Below are 19,354 nucleotides of genomic sequence, written 5' to 3' on the forward strand. Positions count from 1 at the left end.
CATCCACTAGGCGACATCAAGGTCTCCTGTTTACAACAGAACAGGCCTTGGCTCCGAATAATAGAAAATGGGTTTTGAAACGTGTTTTGTCGTCATTTCCTCGCGATTGAAAAAACATTTTATTGTCATTTTATCATCCACCGTAAAAAATGAAATGATTTGTTATTCGGTACGTAATTAAGCGATACACTTTACTGAACATGGGGACTAAACTACTGTTTATACGTTGTGGAAATTGGGTTTTAAAGCCTCCAACGTTGCGTCACCACTGGAAATTTATTCAAACTTGGCCATAGTTTTGTTATCGCCAAAAGATTTTTCACCCCAGGCCATGCTGAAATATTCAAACAGATGCGCTTAGATAGCGCCTAATTTAAGCAGAAATGCACCTAAAGCGACGTTCACAACCCGAAAATTTACACATAACTGGCCAACACATAATTATCCTTTTAATCAAGCATGCATAAAATATCGTCTAGCCCAAAACTAGTTTTTTTTCCACTACTGTTAACAGAAATATTTTTTCTAATTTATTCCAGACGTTCGTATTTTGCGCTGGATGCAGCTAGTTAGTTAATATTCACGTAACTAGATCGCGTGTGGCACCCGTATAACTTACAAAGAAGGCCGTATATTATGATGATGAGATGAAGAAACAGAATATTTAACACTGCGACTTATTTCTTGCGTTTGCAAGATCATCAATCGTCACGAGACGAGAATAAAGCCATAACTCACGAGATCAATAATTATTTTACCTACACCGAACTTCAAAATTATTTTAGAATGTTTTCCTTCAAAATACACGATTCGGTTTTTGCGACAAAAGAGTCATTTAACTTTTGCTGTCCCGTCCGTTATCGCAAACAGAAAATGTTGTTCTTATTTTGTCTAATTTTATGTTGTTAAAGTTCTTTAATAAATAAACCTGTCTTAATTTTGTCCCGTCCGTCATGTGTAAAAAAAAGTTCCACCCATTACTTCAAAAATAGTTGTTGGAATTAAGGCCTTTTAAGTTAACAGAATCTTATAACAATAAAAATGCGAAGTGTTTTTGGTGTCCCGTCCGTCATCAGTTTGCACTTCTTTTTCCTGCTCGTATTTCAAATTTTAAAATTATAAAACTGAAAATTAAAAGTGTCCCGTCCGTTAAAATGGAATGGCCGTTTACATATGAATAGGTAATAAATCAGAAAAGTTATAACACGTTTCCAGAAAAGTGTGTCTCGTTTCTCATTGATACCAGAAAGTGTGTACGTTGTAATTTAGCTGTCTAATTGTTCAAACTCAAGTTTTGATAAAGCTGTAATTATAAGTGTCACGAACGGTTTTATCTCGTCGAGTTAATTTATGATTTTTTCCCGAGGAAAATTCGTTAGGGTCTTGGTCTCGCATCGAAGTCACCGGTGATTAAACAGCAGCAACGCGTTATAAATCTAATTACTTTGATTTATAAACAAATCGCGTCGAGGGAAAAAAGAACAAGGAATTCCTCAAAACATGAATCATTCAGACATAAAGGCAAGCCACACAGCTGTCACCTGTGTTTATTTTCTATTTATGCCAAATTACATTAATTGACATAATTAATGATCGCGAGCCGCAGGAAGGAGAGTATTAGGTGTATAAGTGTTGTAGAAATCTGCATGTGTATGCCAACGTCATAAAACTCGTTTTAATTACCTTGGATGATGTTTTAAACCGTTTTTGCTTTTGATTAATATGTGATTTTATGGTAATTGCGGAGGAAAAAACCTCATATTTTATATATGGGCTTCGATGAAAGTACAAAGACGGAACTCGGTCGCTTCCTCTGACTCTTTGCTCTATTAAGCAGAGGATCTACCGAACGGATTGCCTACCAGAAAGGTCACTTGTCCCAGTTCAGCCGTAGTACGGTGTGTGTGGCTATTTTCATGAATTTTAATCGAGTGCTGTACGGAATACATTAGGCATGGTGGCAATTAGAACATGTTGTTTTATTCGACAATGTCATGTTGGTTGTCACATTATGTATGTTAAGCTCGTGGAATAGCACATACTAGGAAAATTTGCAAATTGTTTCACTCACACGCTGTTCCCTGAAAGAAATTTCATTTGGCTCTTCAGTTTTTTTACTTCGAAACTATTTTGCATTGAAATCAAGTACCATGAAATAAATGAATTACTTTCATCATACATGCCGGTTTAAAATAATTCACACTTAATTATTTAATTAAATTCGATTTAAGTACACAAGTATATATCTAACAATATTAGAGAAAAAAAGTTATAACAAAACAGCAAAAGAACAAGTAAGAACTATTTTAATTTGATCGCCGCGACGGGATCTCTGTTTTTGAATCTTTAATAATAATAATAAAATATTAATAATAATAATAATAATAATAATAATAATAATAATAATAATAATAATAATAATAATAATAATAATAATAATAATAATAATAATAATAATAATAATAATAATAATAATAATAAGAAGAAAAAGAAGATGAAGAAGAATTAAGTTTACTGGCTTTGGATTTCTTAATCATTTGACAAGATTTAGCTTAGATTTTTCAAAATGTATGTATAAATAAACTTCTCAACTTCTTCAAAGCAAAACTTTTTTTTTATAATTGGTATAAGTACTAACTTGTTATTTTTTTTAAAACCGCTAGATATCATCTTATAAATTGGATTAATTTGGGCAAGATATGATTGCATTTTTGAAAACTCATTGCTTTGAGCCCATTTCTAATAAAAGAAACTGAGCTGGAAACAAATTATCTCCGCCGATTATTTTGGTCGCTTTCAAACCAAATGACTTTGATAAGAGCCGAGAGCTTTTAATTAAGTGATGCAACATGTGTGGTGGTAGTTTTATTGTTTAATGGAAGCTAAATCATTTCGGTACCGCCCTTGTGTTTATCCATGAAACAATATGCAATAGAATTTCTATTGAAGAGTTCCAAAGCCGAAAAAAACATTAATTGGTATTTCGTAGATCGGAACTCTGGGTTTCCCCCATGACAAGTTCAATTAGTAAATGTTACGGTTCCGGACTTGGTAATTAAGAAAAATGGAATTTTAAGACATGTCAGTTGCGCAGCGAAGACACCGACATTTCACATTAAAAGGGCTTAATTAAAATTTGTGAAAGAAAATGTTAACGATTTAAGTAAAAGCACGTCCCTAATTTCCAGTAGGTGAACGACTCAACATTTCCTTTTGGACTTACTTGCAAAGGTTAACGAATCATTAATTTCTTTAATAACACATCTAATTTTATTTATTACCGCGTTTTTTTTATTATCCACTTCTTGCGCCGGCCACGAGGAAAATGTCGAAGAAAGTAAGCGAAGACTAATTGGGCGTAAAGCGTGAGACCAGGTATTTTATTTCCCTAGTGTTTTTTTGCAGAGATTAATTTTGTGGTCGGTGCAAAACACGATTGCAATCGGGCGCCCTTATTGCATTCGGATTTGACTATAACAGCGCGCAATAGATAAAACTGTTGTTTTATTACTTTACAGATCATGGTTGGAAAAAAGAAAAATATACTTTTATGCCTTTTTAATTGCAACAAAACGAGTTTCCAGCCGACCAGATGCGTTCTGGGACCATCCTCGACCATTAATCTCCCGCACGGCTGCGATTCGAATCTGATATATCCCACAACGAAATTACACGTTACCAAAGAAAATATTATAATAAATTCCGATAATTATCGTTATTAAACGCTGAAAATACGTTTTATTATGTTTGCTCGTAATTTTTCAAAGGCAAAATATGCAATTTTCCGGTAGTCGGCACTGTCATGACGGATTAATCAATCGGCGACCGATTGATTCCTCAAAAAACAAACACTGCACCAACAAACGCAACTACTACACTCACAGAAAAAAGAAAAACTAATACTCGGAAAAAAATTTCTATTACTACTACTACAAACTATTTTGTGGGGTATTTTTTATTAAAACTACCAGCTGTTATTTTTCTATTAGAAGAAGTATTTTTTTACATAGATATCACTATAATAGCTGTTACTGTTAGGGTGATTGACAATTACTATTAAATTTTAATAGGTATATGGTTTAGCAAAAGTTTAAAGTTTACAAATCGATTAAGTAAAATTTATGTAAATAAATAATGCATGGTTTTCCCAAAAAATCGTTCTGAAAATAAAGTCCCAAATTTTGAGAACCGCTGAACTAAAATTATAAAAATCGACCAATCATCGACCAAACATCAGAGATTAACTAACTTCTTGATCCACCACGTTATTCTTCTATTTCAATTTGTCTGTTATTAAATTTTATGAAAAAAAAAAAAACAAAATTTTTTTGCCAGGACCGGGATTTGAACCTTCCACACAAATGAACATATTGATCACAAATTATAAAAATTCCCAAAACGCCCATGCGCCACCATCTCCACTTTGTTTAATGGAAAAAAATTAACAACTGCTAATAAACTAACATAAGCCACACAGTGGCTGTCAACAGGTGGGTTAATAAAAATTTCTGAAGAAAGTACGCACTTTTTGGAAAAAATGATACAAGAGTTTTTAACTCATCTGCTCATGACAATTCACTTACGAAACTTTGCTAAGCTATTCCCTTACACCCTGTATATAGTGATTACAAATATCTGAACTTTTAGATTATCTTTTTTTCTGTTAAAGTGTCAAACGCGCTACTTGCGATTTTCTCCAACGCCAGTATTGTCGCATGTAGTAATCGTAAGAAATCAACATACGCTCAAAATTTCATAGCCAGACTTGATCCAAAAAATTTTTGATCGCACTGTATAAAATCTATTTAAATAATTTAAGTAACTTGAATTTTTATTAGATTTGACACTAAATCTATGAGAAATACTTTTTACATATGTGTTTGGTTAATTTGAAATTTCAGTCGCAAAGAAAAAAATTGATTGCTCCCTCATTTGCATCATCACGAATTGCTGGGAACAAATTAAAATTGTTCCCTCCAATATTTCTTAAATATGAAACTGTTGGCCTTGTTCCACGTCGGAAGCCCGGATCAAATTCAAAGCACCTGTCTATTAAACGCATTCCCTTCAATTATTTCAAGACACGATCGGAACGACAAAACTGGGCCAACGAAGAGGAAAATAGCCGGGTGTCCACAGCAAAACCAAATAGCGAATAAGTAAGTAATAAAGTTAAAAAGTAAAATGTGAGCGAGCCCTCCCTTGCAACCAACGCACATACGCACTCATAGTTAAGCAATTCTGGTAACAAAACGCCCGTCGATAGCTCGTTAGTGGATCAGGTCAGATGTCAAAGGTTTTCAGTTCCCTATAATTAGTACATCGCGTTGCCACGAGCGCCGCTGCTGAATACCCCGGCCTGGATGGTGTCGGAACCCTCCGTATGTCCATAATTTATACACGTTGACTCATTTTAATTGATAGGATCTGCACCGAAAAAGCGAAAACCCGACCAAAGTTCACTGACACACTCAATATCTCGGTTCTGTGCTAATCACAGGTTAATCTCTAGCCCCTATCTCATTTTTGGATCACACTTTTGACATTTTTACAATAGATAATCACCGGTTGAACTTGGAGAACAGCACACAGTGCTGTTGTTGTTTCAATGGTCCAACTGTTTGTTGACTTTTTACTCGAATATTGTGTGTCTTTAGATAGTGGATGATGGCGTGCTTCACTTAACACAGGCCTTGTAATAATAGCTTTTGCGTTTGATCTGTTATGACTTTTAGAGCCACTGGCCACTAGTGGTGTCGGGACGGGGAATAATTATACGGAGCTAATGGCCGGTTTACTGAAAGAAATCACTGGCTGAAGCGGACGACGCCATCTTGCACGCTTTTCAGACGATATTATGCCAATGTATAAAAAAACTAAACGGAAAAAATGGCAGGTGTTGACGCTTTTGTACTCCGACTAAGCGAGAATCAAAAATTTCGACTCCAAGCACATTTTTTCCAAGCCAAAATAAAATTTTGGAAATCATGAAATTTTTTTGAGCCTTATTTTGCAAAACCATGCCAAAACTTTATTTGATTTTTTCACTACAATTAACTTCTTCAAAAGTAAGCACGTTAGCACGTCAATTTGCATTAACCGAATAATTAATAAAATTTGCAAACAACTAACGGTAATACGTTTTTACCTTCTCTCAACGTGTCAAAACGTCGTCACTAATTTGTTTTATTTTATTTGTCCCAACAATTTCTAACAAAACTTTGGTCATTTGGTGCTTTTATGCTGAATCTTTTTGTTGAAATTTATTGATTTATTGAAATTTGGAGATCAAAGAGGAGCACATTGCGTGCCAGCGTCTGAAATCGTAATGAAATCGAATCGTGCCAGTTAAGTTTAAACCCAGCCCAGCCTCAACTTCGAGCACCATCCCCAAGCCATGTAAATAATTCCAGCGCTAATTGAATGATTGATGAGCGTATGTGTTGGGACCGAATCGATTCATTACCTGCCCCAGACCACACAAACTTTCGCGACAAGTTTTTCCAAAAAGCGCCTTCGCTCGTTCGATAATCACAAAGTCGGGGTGAATTCACCAAAGAAAACACAATATTTTAGGCTTAAATTATTTATATATTTCACGCTGGCTTCTTGTGAACCGCCGTTCGGTATCGATTAAGCTATAATTTATAAAGTATTGGGGCGAATGCATGTTTCCTCTCGATAAATATAAAATTGAAATAAATGCGTAAAGAAGGAGGAGTTGAATATATCATGCGTCTCGAGAGTATTCATTATTTAATAATTATTGCCTGCAAGTCACTATTTATTGGGAGCCTGACTCGGCGAAAGGGGGTGGGATTTTTCCCCACACGGACGCAAAATTTAGCAACGTTTGCTTGAAATTTAACCCACGGTATTTCCGGCAAGGTATCGTAATTAATGCAAAGCATATCCTCGTATCTATATTTTACGCCCCAGTGAAGCTTTAATATTAAAATTAAAACAAATTTTTGCCATAAAGTCGAGATTACGCCTAATTTATTGGCAGCTTAATGTGCATAGTAATTGATTTCTGTAATAGCGACCGAACGTTGATTTAGTGTCAAATGTATACGTCCCCAGAGTGCTAAATAAGTAATCGTGGGTCCCTTGAATTTATAAATGATGAAGTTTAAAGGAAGCGGCATTCGTCCAAGAGCTAATTATACCCGCCCGTAATAATCAATTCAAATAAACATCGAATCGTTAAATAATTCACAAGCCGCTAAACGTCGGATTAAAAACAGTTTAGCGTCGACAATGATTTAATCGTCGCTGAAAACGGGAAAAATCCGTTAGATTCGGCGCTTTCCTCCTGAAAAAAGAATCGGCGTGTTAACAAGCCGCAATTAGCTTACATAATTGAATTAATTCGAAGCGCAATTAAAGAGTAATTGCCCCAGACGCGGCACCTTTTCCCCGTGTTGTCGCGCGACTTCTGCGCCAGTCTGTACTAATTACGAACACAATTTATGAACCATGCAGCCCCAGTTGTACGCTAATGGTCAATTAGGAAAGTGCTAATCTTGCTTCTTTATGGACGCCACCCCGACGACGGCGTCCATAAATTTGATCGAGTGGACGTCGAGGAGTCGGACACCACCGTTACGGCGACCACATATTCACTCTTCCAAACCAGAAAATACAAATCTTGAATTCAGTTAATCAAGCAAAATAGAGTTAAAACAACCCAAATTTTGGGACTTCTTAAAAAAATTGAAAAAGATTTCTCACTGGTGAAGTTTAGTTCCTTTTATTTATTTTTATCGAAAATGAATAGCTTGATAATTAATACTCGAGCTTTATGCAAAATTATTCAGAGATTCTGAATCCGTTTCCATTTTTTGTTTACCAACCATCATAATTCCAAAGTTTAAGAAGCTTGGTTAAAATTTTTTTGCTAAGTACCAAACTCTTCTAATTTTTTTGCGGTTCTAGAATCACACCAACTTATAGTTTTTCTTACGTAAAATTGTGTGAGGATTCCAAAACTCTTTCTATTTTTTTTCTACAGCTAACACTTTTTAAGTTATTGGTCACAGTTTGGTTTCACAGTTGAAGTTAGAGATGCTCGCTTTAATTAAGTATTTATTTTGATGTAAGACAATTCAAACAATTGGTACTTCAGCTTTTCATATCAGATTCCGAATTTGTTTTAATTTTGTGCCTAGGAGCGACAGTCCTTAAGATATCTGTCAGAGAAACTGATTAAAATTGAATTTGTCATAAATCCAAAAATTTCTGAACATCGGTTCTTTTTTTGGCAAAATGACTAATTGAACCAAGATAAGTGTATGTTTGTCTTATAGAAAATTGTCTGACGATTCCGAAAACATTCTTATTTTTCATCAAAAGCCAACACTTTTCGAGATATGGGCCAAAGTTTGGTTCCCAACAGAAAGAGTTGAGTGATTTTTTATTGTAATTATTGAAGTATGAAAAATTATTCACGGATTTAGAGTCTGTTTTAATTTTTGTCTACGAGCGGTATTTTTGAAATATCAGCTCGAGTGAAGAATCAAACGGTTACTTTGTCGGTAAATGTGCTTAGCCCATCGTAGCGCTTCTAATGCTTGCATTTGTTAATTAGGCGGGATGAAAAATGAGTTTAATAATTTTGCGCTATCTTGATGGAAACTGCACTTCATTCATTTCCCCAACAGTACTTAAGTTTCCATCAGATGCAAGAACAACAAAGCTCCTCTGCAAGAATAATGACATTAATATCCCTTGTAATAACAGGTTGATTAAAGGAAGATAGCGGCACTTTGAATTTTTCTTTTAATATTATAAAATATGGATCTAATTACGATTTGCTAACATAAACAGTAAATAAATAAAAAAATGTTAATTGCCCCGCTATAAAATCCAAGAGTACCGAGCCATTATGTAAGAAGGATCATTAAACTAAAAACCCGGATGCTATTTAACATTTAAAGTGAATTTTCTCGATGCGGGGCAAGATGTCTGATTACTGAAATACTTCTCCTTCCATCGGTTGGCAAATATTTGAAGAAAATGTCCCGCAGGTGGGAAAATAGATTTGTGTCAAATTCTCCTCGCTAGAGTGACTGCCACAACAAAAGCAAGCGCATATAAAAAAAGGAAATTGAAATCAAATGAAGACTTGAGATTCCATTCATCTACTTATTCTTTTATTAACTCGCTACTGTTCTTGCCATCATTAATTCACCTGGCAGCATACTGTAAAATGCAGTAGACCAAGCGCGTTTCGGATTATCATCGTTAAATAAAATAACAATTAATGATTGTCAAGATTTGCCTGGGCAACGGACCGAGCGCAATTTCGAATTTCATGCCTACAATTATTAATTCGATACATATTATTATTGTGGCCTTTCTTTTATTATTCTTAAGGAGCCTACTCGCACAAAGGAACAAAAATTGCTTCCCACAGGGCACCCGATCGATCCCATTGTCAATCGGTACCACTTCCACCTTTAATTAATAGCGCCATCCGCAAGGAAATGCAAGCAAACATCCATCAACAATTTTTACGCATTGGGTTAATTGCCGGCAACTACCAGCATAGTAGGCCATATTTTCATATTCAATGATCCGTTTTTGTTTGAATAAGGGCGACTTTTTAATTAACTCGTTCGATCATCGAGATAGACTTTGCAGAGATAAGGATCAAAAACAAGAAGAATTCGGCGCAACGATTGGTTGGAAATAGTCACGTGACTGTTTTTTATTTGTTGGTTGGTGCACCTGCACGTGAAGCAGCCGTCTTGTAATTTGTTGTAACATACACTTTTGGCGAAACGAACTATAACATCGGGCAATATTCTAGTGAAATGTACAAGAAAGCGATTTTTTTTTAAATGGATGGCAAATTAACTAAATGGTATTGTTCACAAGAAATTAGTGAAAAATGTTCTAAATCGGAAACAAACCAAAAAATTAATCTGAAAAATATTTAATATGATTAATGTAGAAAAAACAATGCTTTCTCATTAGACTTTATACGATTTTTTGACGTTTTTTTTAAATTAGAGTAAAGTCTAGACGAAGTAAAGTAATAAGTAATAACTTAATAATAATGCACCATTTATTTTTTTATTTATTTATTTTATACATTTATGAATTTTTTATTACAAATTCCATTTTGCACATTTAACTTCGGTTAGAAATTGATATCACAAAATATCAGAGTATTTTTCAAAGCTATAGGCGCCAGTGCGTCACCAATGAATAATCCCGTCTAAACTTTAAACCTTGATTTCGCGCAATAAAACTAATTCATGCACAACACTAACGCAATCACATAAATCCGTTTATTGTTCGCCAGAATTCGGCGAAGTCGCACAATTAGCATACGTGCGAACTAGCAAACAAGCAATTTGTCAAAAAGCGACTTCCTCCTCGCTTTTATCAGACCCACCTCACCAAAGTATTTTTATCACAATATTAATTTTATCGAAACTTTTCGTCATATTCAGGTGTCCAACGCGACCGGTAGTTGTAAAAGTGGTTATCTGTCGTAAAACTACTAATTATAATTCGATAAGAACCGTCTTATCTTTACTGTCATTCTAATTACCGACGAATTCAGGTAAAATCGGCGAAAGTCAAAGGAGCCAGGAGCCGCAGATTGCGCTTTTCTGTCTCAAACAAACAAATTGACCGCTTTGTTCTGCATTAATAATTTAATCTGGTAAGGAATCAGACACTGACCTGGGTTTGCGTTAAACCTAAACTGGCTGCTAATTCGGCCCTTTCGGGCAAGGCCAGGTACTGCGTTCTTTGAAACCGCCGGTTCAACTGTTGGAGCTGAAGACTTGAATAGATTGTTCTCGGTTTCCTCATCTTCTTGCCCTTGCCGCCGCCCGACGGCCTCTCCAACGATAAACACTTTTCTGCAACAGAATTATTTGTTTGAACAGCCGAGAAGAAAAAGTTCAACAGCAACGCGTTACGCCCATTATGTGATTAAGATCGTGGACTTAATGAACTCTTGGGGAAAATATTTAAATCAAATTTGTTACGGTGGGGTTACTTTCAAATTCTCTTAACTTTCTGGCTATTTTAAACTCGGCCTGAATCATTTATAGGGATAAATCAATGTGGTGTGAATGTTTAATGTTGTGAGGCATTGATTTATTGATAAGGTGGATTTCAGAAGTGTTTGTCGGTGATATGAATTGCAAATAAAAGAATTTTAATTATTGTTGTTTATTTATTGGTGACGCCTCTTGGCCTTTTGAACGACAACTTTGGATCTAGGTCGGGCTAAAACTAGTTTTTTGACACTTGATAAAGATGTCAAGTAGGAGGAAGACTTGGAGTATGACACGTTTCAACAAGCTGGAGGCAGATTTTGTTTAATGAACCAAATTTATCAACAAAATTCAGAAAGCGAAGTAAAAGTGTATTTGCGAAATTTATAAGTATATAGAAAACAACAAAAAACAACGTTTTTTGTTATGAGCCTGATTTAGTTACATATGTTACTTTTCTTATTTGCATAAGTATTTCGTATTATCATCAAACAGATTTTCCAAATTTTGAAAACCTACCGACTGCGCCAATTAACTTAGTTTATATAAAAATGGATAGAGATCGAACTAAAAATAGTAAAACTAGTCGGACTATAATAAAAAAATTGTGGAAATAACGAACTAGAAGAAATTATGGCCAAAATTTGAAAAATTTTCTACGCAAATTTATAGACAAAAGAGTATGTAAAAGAGAAATTAAACTGTAAAGGTGCTTATACTTCTTATAAAACGTTTTTACTCTGTAAATATTTTCTTTCCTGCTTTTATACTAAAAAAGACGAAAAGATATAAAATAGAAGATATAAGCACCTAGAAAACAACAAAAGAAACTAGACATGATCTAGTTACATTTTTTATTTTTCTTAATTACATACGTACCTCTTATTTCTATAAAAGAAAAGCCGACAAGAGCTCTTTGTGATATAACTAAATAAAAGCAAATTTCATCTTGAAATGATTATATTTATAGTGTTCAGTAAGCAGAATTTGAGGCTTGAAGAAAAAATACTTAAAGTTTCGAAACGTTGCCAAAAATTCATTGTTTTATTCTATTCCACACTCGCAACCACAACAAAAAAAATTAGAGAAAAAAGCGTTGTCATTTTATTCATTTTTTTAATTCATTTTATGCATCCTCTTAATAAAACTATTATTTTAAGAGTGTTAATAATAATTAATAATAAGAATTGAAAAAAAATCAATTTTTATCACGACTGACTTGAATTTTCGCCACAAATATGTCTCTAACCTACCGACTGCGCCAATTACATTAGTTTAGGTTTAAACAAAATTATTAGAAAATATTCCCGTTTACAGAAAAACGATCTGAATTAAATTAATTAACAAAGCTTTGTTGACTTAACAATCAGACGAGACATTTTCAGTTGATTTGTAAAGGATGGAAGAAAAAATTCAAATAACATTATTTCTGTTACAAAACAATAACTGTTGCCTTATAAAATCGAAATCGAAGAAACATTTGAGACATGATTAGAATTATTAGGTAGGTACACTAAAATCTTTGATTAAAATTTTGGTTGTTTTAAAAACGAACCAAAAAAAATTACAAAAACAATTCAAAAATAAAATTTATAGATTTTCAAGACAATCCCAAAAAGAGAACAAAACTATAGGAAATAGACTATAAAACAAAACATTTCTCAAAAAAAATTTAATAACTCTGTTCTTCTCAAATTATTCTCCATTTTAAGTAACACTGTTTAAAATACCAAAAATAAAATTATGGAATTTTTTTCGACTTCCAGACATACCTACCTAAATAAACAAAGCCAGGAGTAAGTCACCATTTTTGGTGTTTTTTCTTGATTTGTTCGTTGACAAACTGCTGAATAATTTTTAATAGAAGCATCTGACGTTAAGAGTTTTTTATGCGAATGTGTTAAACATTTTGCATCAAATCGGTAATTTTCAGTTTTCAGTGATTAATTCAGCAATTAATTTCTAGCAAACTGCAAGTTTTAGTAATTTTTTACCAAAATTTAGTAACAGACAGTTAGATAGCTAAAACGATTTCAGTTAAACAAAATATCGTTCATTTAATTTCGTGCCCTCAAAAAGGGCTAGCTTGAATAATTCCGTAGGTGCGCCTGTGATTGCACGCAGCCTTAATGATGTAAATTAGCCATAACGCTGTATCCAGACAATTGTCACAAGATATCCATCAATAAACACCTTGTTAATGGCAACACTCTATTATATTTCAGCAGCATTGAAAGATCTTATCGACTTGTATCATTCGATAAACTCATCGAATATTCCAACTTGTAACACAATTCATTTCGGCGGCTTATCGCTCATTTGATTGATGTAAAGCCACATAAATTCAATTTTTACATACGACCTAATATGTGGGAACATTTGAATATTTTATCGGAACGAATGTGTGGAAGCGCTCGATTTGCCCACTTCACTGTCACCAACATCGAATTTATTTGAGAATATCTAATGTCGGGAAAATTAGTGAGCATAACGGCAACAGCGGCGATTTATTATTTGCGGAAACGTTGATTAATTTTCGCATAATTATTAATACATACAGCACGGATCAAATAAATTTGCAGCAATCGGACTTTGATTTATTTTATTGCCGACTGTGGCAGTTTATTTGTTCCAGTGATTTACGTCGCCAAAAATGATTTATACAATGGATTTTGAAGAAAAACTAAATTACGCTAAATCCGTTGATAACTGAATAACTTAAGTATTATTAATAAAACGAAATTAATACCCATAATTAATAAATGTAATCACACATTTATGGCCATTAATTGCTTCATTACCATTTTTCTAGCTCAAAAACGAGCAAAATCACTTCAACACTGAAACATCACAAATTTACTACAAATAAGTTTGTATTTTTGAAGAGAAACACAATACTTTCCAAAAAAAATGCTTGAATAAAACATGAAGCGGTCCGTTTTTGATTTGGAAATTGGGCAAATGGGTGTGCGCCCATCTCGAGCTAATGACCCAGGCCCTCAAACAGGCATTTCGCAAGCTGTCCGCAAGTAATTTTGGTCAATTTTTAATTCCGCTGTAATTGTTGGAAATTGGTGTTGAATTAGAAAGTAACAATAAAGTGGCATTTTTAATACAGTACACTGATTGGAGCCGCGGTAAAAAAGGACACATCGAAGGACTTTTTGAGCTCACCGTTATTAATGACACTGGAACTAGAACCAAAGTTGTTTTTGCAATTATTGCTGCAATTATCCGATCATTAGAAAAAATGTTATTAATTACGCGTCAATCCCGGTCAAAGATTATTATTTGACATGAAGTAGCGATTCAAATTGGCCAATATCATTAAATTTCCTCGCAATAAGAAAATATTTGCGTTAATTGGTCGCCGGTAATTAGGATCGAGGAAAAGTTTATGTGACACGATTCCTAGAAAAATTAATTAAAAGCTCGGCGATTTCGCAAGTCGTTGGACACACAGCTAAAATTTCATGCAGTAGTATAAACGAGTTTGAGTCGTTTCTTCCATAAAGTTAAAAATCCATAACTCTCGTGGGAATGTTGTGGCTGTAAATCAATAGTTTCCAGAGACACAACCGCAATACTATGCCATTTTTCCTTTCCGACTAATTATTTAAAATACGAGCGGCTCCTTTGCCAGCGATCGAATGTTTCATTCCTCTGGTATATAAAATGGCTAATTATTGCACAACTCAATTTGTATTCCTTAACATACCGTCAACATCTATGGCAAAACGAGTTAATTTGTCCAAGATTTAAATGCTCTCTCTATGCCTGAAATGATTCTATTTGCGACAAGACGCCAAATGCCACCGAGCCGAACATGTGAAATTTGACACAAATAGTTCCCATTAAAAGACGGCCAATTAATTCATCAATTTGTAATTATTTAATTGGTTAATCGCTTTACGCCAGACCTGCCGTAAATCTACATCAATTCCGGTAACACAACCTTCATTTTTGCCGTTTCAAATCATTATTGCCACTTGTTGATTTGACAATACGCCACCAACACACACTGCTGGAAAATTAACAACAGTGATAAGGCGAACTTTATTGGCCAGTCACAATTTACTACGAAAAATTTTAAGCTCTACACATTGCTTTCTGGTTCAAATTTCAATAAAGTGACAAAGGTTCTTTTGCTGTATTTTTGTACCCAAAAGTTAATTTTTAATAGCAACTTGCGTGCCTGCCTTCGAACTAACTTGAGGTTTTTAAGACGAACTTCTAAATTATAATATTAATAATAAATTTCTTTCAAATAAGTTGTACCATTATTATATGAATTATAGAACAAGACAGATTTTCTTCTGAAACAAGTAATTTACAACAACTGTGCGGATTGTAAAAAAGTGTTACTGGATGCAATTGATTGTTGAATGTGAATTTACTTAAAAATTCTTAATTACATATTTCACCAAGTGGCCACAGAAGTTGTAAAAAATAATTTTAATATTTATCAAGAAATTCTTTGTAGTGATATTTGAAAAACTCGTAGTTGTTTCCTGTTATACCGAGTGTTCACATAATTTTACACGACCTGATGTGCCTGTAAATTTAATAATCAATAGAATTGTCTTTTCTACTTTCAACACCCCTTATAAAATTGCAAGTTCTTTGTTAATTCATGATTAAAATGAGTAAACAAGATAAATAATAATTGTTTCCGATACAAAAGTAATTCCAGACTCTCATGATTAGTTTTACAAACACTCCCAAGAGTTTTAATTTTCGCAAAAAAATTGTTGTAGGATTACCTGTACTTTGGCATCTCCAATATTTGTTCAGCCATCACACGAGGTGATAAAAAAAATTGTTTAAAGTGTACGAAAAAGTGAAATAATTCACATGTCGCATGAAGCACAACTATACCGTTTAATAACAATTCCGTGATTAATATAAAGATTAAAAAATTATTCGCAGCTTTTGAATAAATGTGTTTCGACATACCATACGTTGGATCATAAATTTCTAGATCTAGATTACTCCTAGAACTCACTTTTTGCCTCATTTTACGGTAATTAAAATCATTTGCTTTAACCTTATTCCCAAGAAATTGTAACATTTTGTAAAAAAGCAGATGGAAGCAAGTTATTTCTCTAATATTAACGTGTTTAAGAAAAATTTTTAATTTGTACCTATTGAAAACTCTAGCCGTACTTACAGTTAATTTTTTTTTGGCTTAAGTTATAAAATATTATAAATAGGTCTTCTCTTAAACAAACTACGCAAGCAATAAAACTGAAGAAAAATTTTGTACCTATAATAATTTACTTTTCAGAAATCAGTTCTACTTACCGTTTCATATATATTTGAATGAAACTTTATCTCAAAACTGTTGTTGATTCGTTAACAGTTAAACATTGCTGCTATCATTCACCACCGTTTAAGACATTTTTTTTACAAAATATAAACTTTGCTTTATCTTTTTCTTTGTATTTAACATTCTTTGACATTTTTATTCGTCTACCTACAGTCTTTTTGTTTTAAACATTTTTTTTAAGTTTTATCAAAGTTCGAAAAAATCACTAGACGAGACCGAAGAACTTATTAATTCAAATTACACTGTCTCACAAATTTATCCACCTTTTTGCGAATTTAGAAACCGTTTTAAATTTTATTGGGTAGTCGTATTTGACCACTTTCAGCTTAACAAAAAGACCATAAGTAGTTGTAATCTTTATTTTTTTTCATTTCGTTATTTTTTTTATTTAATTTTTCAAGTAGTAGGTACCTACCTATCATAGGTATCTCAAAATTTATACATTTGTTTGAAGTTGGAATTACGAGTAAGTATACCTACCTACACTTGGAATCAACCGAGAAATTAAAATTTTTGAGTATCAAGCGTAATAATTTAAACTGGAAATTAATTTTAATCAATGAAAAACTGTTTTTAACATGTGGACATAAAAGTTTTATTGAAGGAACTGTACCAATACGTGATGAGAAAGAACTATACCAAAGGGAGTTAGTTAAGTACCTTGGTATAAATACTATAGTTAAAAAACAGCGTAATTAAGTATACAGTGAGGTTTTTATTTTACTGAACATCAAGTTTTAAATTTTGCACAAACAAAACAAGAGACACTGGGAATCTACTTTTCCCTTCTTTTTTCATCACTCCAATAAACATTAAAATGCCTCCAACACACCAAAGAAACATAAAATACACCTCAGAAAAAAAGATCGCTAGTAGATGATTTCTGAAATTTTTTTTAATCTTTTATTTTAAGTAGCTACTACATTATGAAAATTTTATCTATTTGTAAATATCGTCTATTGCAGTGAAAAGATGTTATATTATAGAAATAGACTGAGGTTTCATTTTAATGGACTTAGCATAAAACTCATAGGTTCAGTTTGAAAAAATTCATATATTTGCATTACTAGAGTTCTTAGATCTTCTGTATTGTATGGTAAAGAGTTTATTTTGTTGAACATTACATAACACACATTACATTATTTATTATCTATCTCCAGTTTAAAAAAATCCATGTTAATGCATTGCAAACAGTTTCACATCAACGCCAATATTCAACATAAAATCTTCACTGTACTGAGGAAACTACACATAATAAAAAAATATATGTACCTACAACTAACTGATTAGGTGTGTGGGTACGTCGGTATGTTATTTCTCTGTTTCTTAATCTAACAAAAATTTTGTAACATGGTACTTGAAAATATGGTTATTCGAAAAAAAAACGATTTCGTGACTTTTTTCCTGAAAGAATGAACAATTAGGTACTTACACCAAACATTTTTTTCAAAAACACACCAACAAATTTTTGAACTGTTTCAAAAATCATTGCATTCGGCACTCGAAAAAAATCAAGTACATTTCTTTTTTTCTAAAGGAGCGCTTTGGTTAGGGACAGTGTTAGATCTTGACAACATCTAGAGATTCTGTACATTTTTCTTATTTAATTCAGTCAGTCCTGAACTGTTTTTTGATTAAGTTCCTCCGCTGCGATCCGCACAAACGAACTCACCTCATTTTACAACAATTAAAATAATCTGCTTTAAACTTATTCTCAAAAAACCATTTTGCTTGATTTTTTATCCCAAGTACCCAACATTTTTCCACATTTTTAACAACTCTTCACTGTCAAGCCGCACTCCCGCCGCCGCCGCCGTCACTTACCATCATCTTTGGGCGAAGGCGGACAATTGGCCGCATACGATCCTAAATGGTATCCCGTGTAGGAGTTCTGGTGCATGGGCGGAAAGGGATAAGCCCCTAGAGCCCCCCTGGGACTCGGGAAGCCCGCGTCATGGGTGCCCGTCGGCCCCGTGTGCGCGTTTCCCGCCGGCGAGTTAAAGTGGTGCTGGTAGGACGTCCTCAAGGGCCCGTACCCGTGCTGCTGCAGCTCGATGAAGGCGCTCTTCGACACCGGCGTCGAGGTGTTGGACTCGTGGGGCGTCGGCGGCCCGATGTGCGCCTCCCCCGACATGGTGTTGGGCGTCCCCGGCGGCTCCTCGTTAGGCCCCCCGAACGGGGACCCCAAGTCCGTGAAATTCAGCGTCGTGAAGGGTTTGTTATCCACTTTGGAGACGCTCCGCTTCAACACATTGAGCACCTGCTGGAAGCACTACGAACACACGCGTCCGCACAATTACCGCGATAATACGTGTAATTGACTCAGAACGATCCGAAGATTAACCCGAAACCAAATTACACGAAATTGGCGTTTTTTTACGGCGAAAATTGCTCGCTCTAAACCAACCATCTACTTCCTACGACTGTAGGGACTATAATGAAGAATAATCATATAATAGTTGGCTTTGGTGCTTAGTTGCGCCTTTCAACCGGCAGATCGAGCTACCATTCAGCGTTACGCGCGATAAACCACGCCCACAGCGCATTGGATTGGCCGAGCGGGGGATTGGGGCGAGGCGTAAACGTGTTTTTAGACCAAGTTGCAGTTAAGAGGCGGACCTTGATCGATCAACACGCCCTACTAGACTTGAAGGCGCGCTATTTTTAGGTTAGGTTAAGGTGTTGTTAGCACCGAGTGCTTTATTACGGACGCATTATGCTCAATCTCTTTAAATATTGTGCTTTGCTATGACAATTCATTATAATTTGATGGTGTGAATTGGGTTTTTAGACAAACCGAACATTAGGACGACGGCTTAGCACTAACCGATTCACAGTTTTGGGGTAAATTTGATGTTGACACTAAATGTTGGATTAATAGTTAATTAATGTAATTAAAAAATTAATTTGGACTTGAATGATTTGCAGGTGTATCTGTAGATAAGTACAAATAACACAATGATACTATACATTTTTTATGCAAATTATTTACTACATTAATTTA

General features: G+C 34.3%; 1 protein-coding gene across 1 annotated transcript in view; it reads right to left on the reverse strand.

Moving 5' to 3' along the window:
- The window catches only part of Dll (Distal-less), a 36,483-nt gene extending 17,731 nt beyond the window's left edge, over positions 1-18,752 (reverse strand). Inside the window, 2 exon segments of the mRNA NM_001039439.2 lie at positions 10,699-10,880; positions 18,175-18,752. Coding sequence (NP_001034528.2) covers positions 10,699-10,880; positions 18,175-18,484 — 492 coding nt within the window. The 5' untranslated portion in view covers positions 18,485-18,752.
- Between the last annotated feature and the right edge of the window lie 602 nt (positions 18,753-19,354).

This window comes from Tribolium castaneum, chromosome 3 (genome assembly GCF_031307605.1).
Source record: "Tribolium castaneum strain GA2 chromosome 3, icTriCast1.1, whole genome shotgun sequence".
NCBI classification, from domain to species: Eukaryota; Metazoa; Arthropoda; class Insecta; order Coleoptera; family Tenebrionidae; genus Tribolium; species Tribolium castaneum.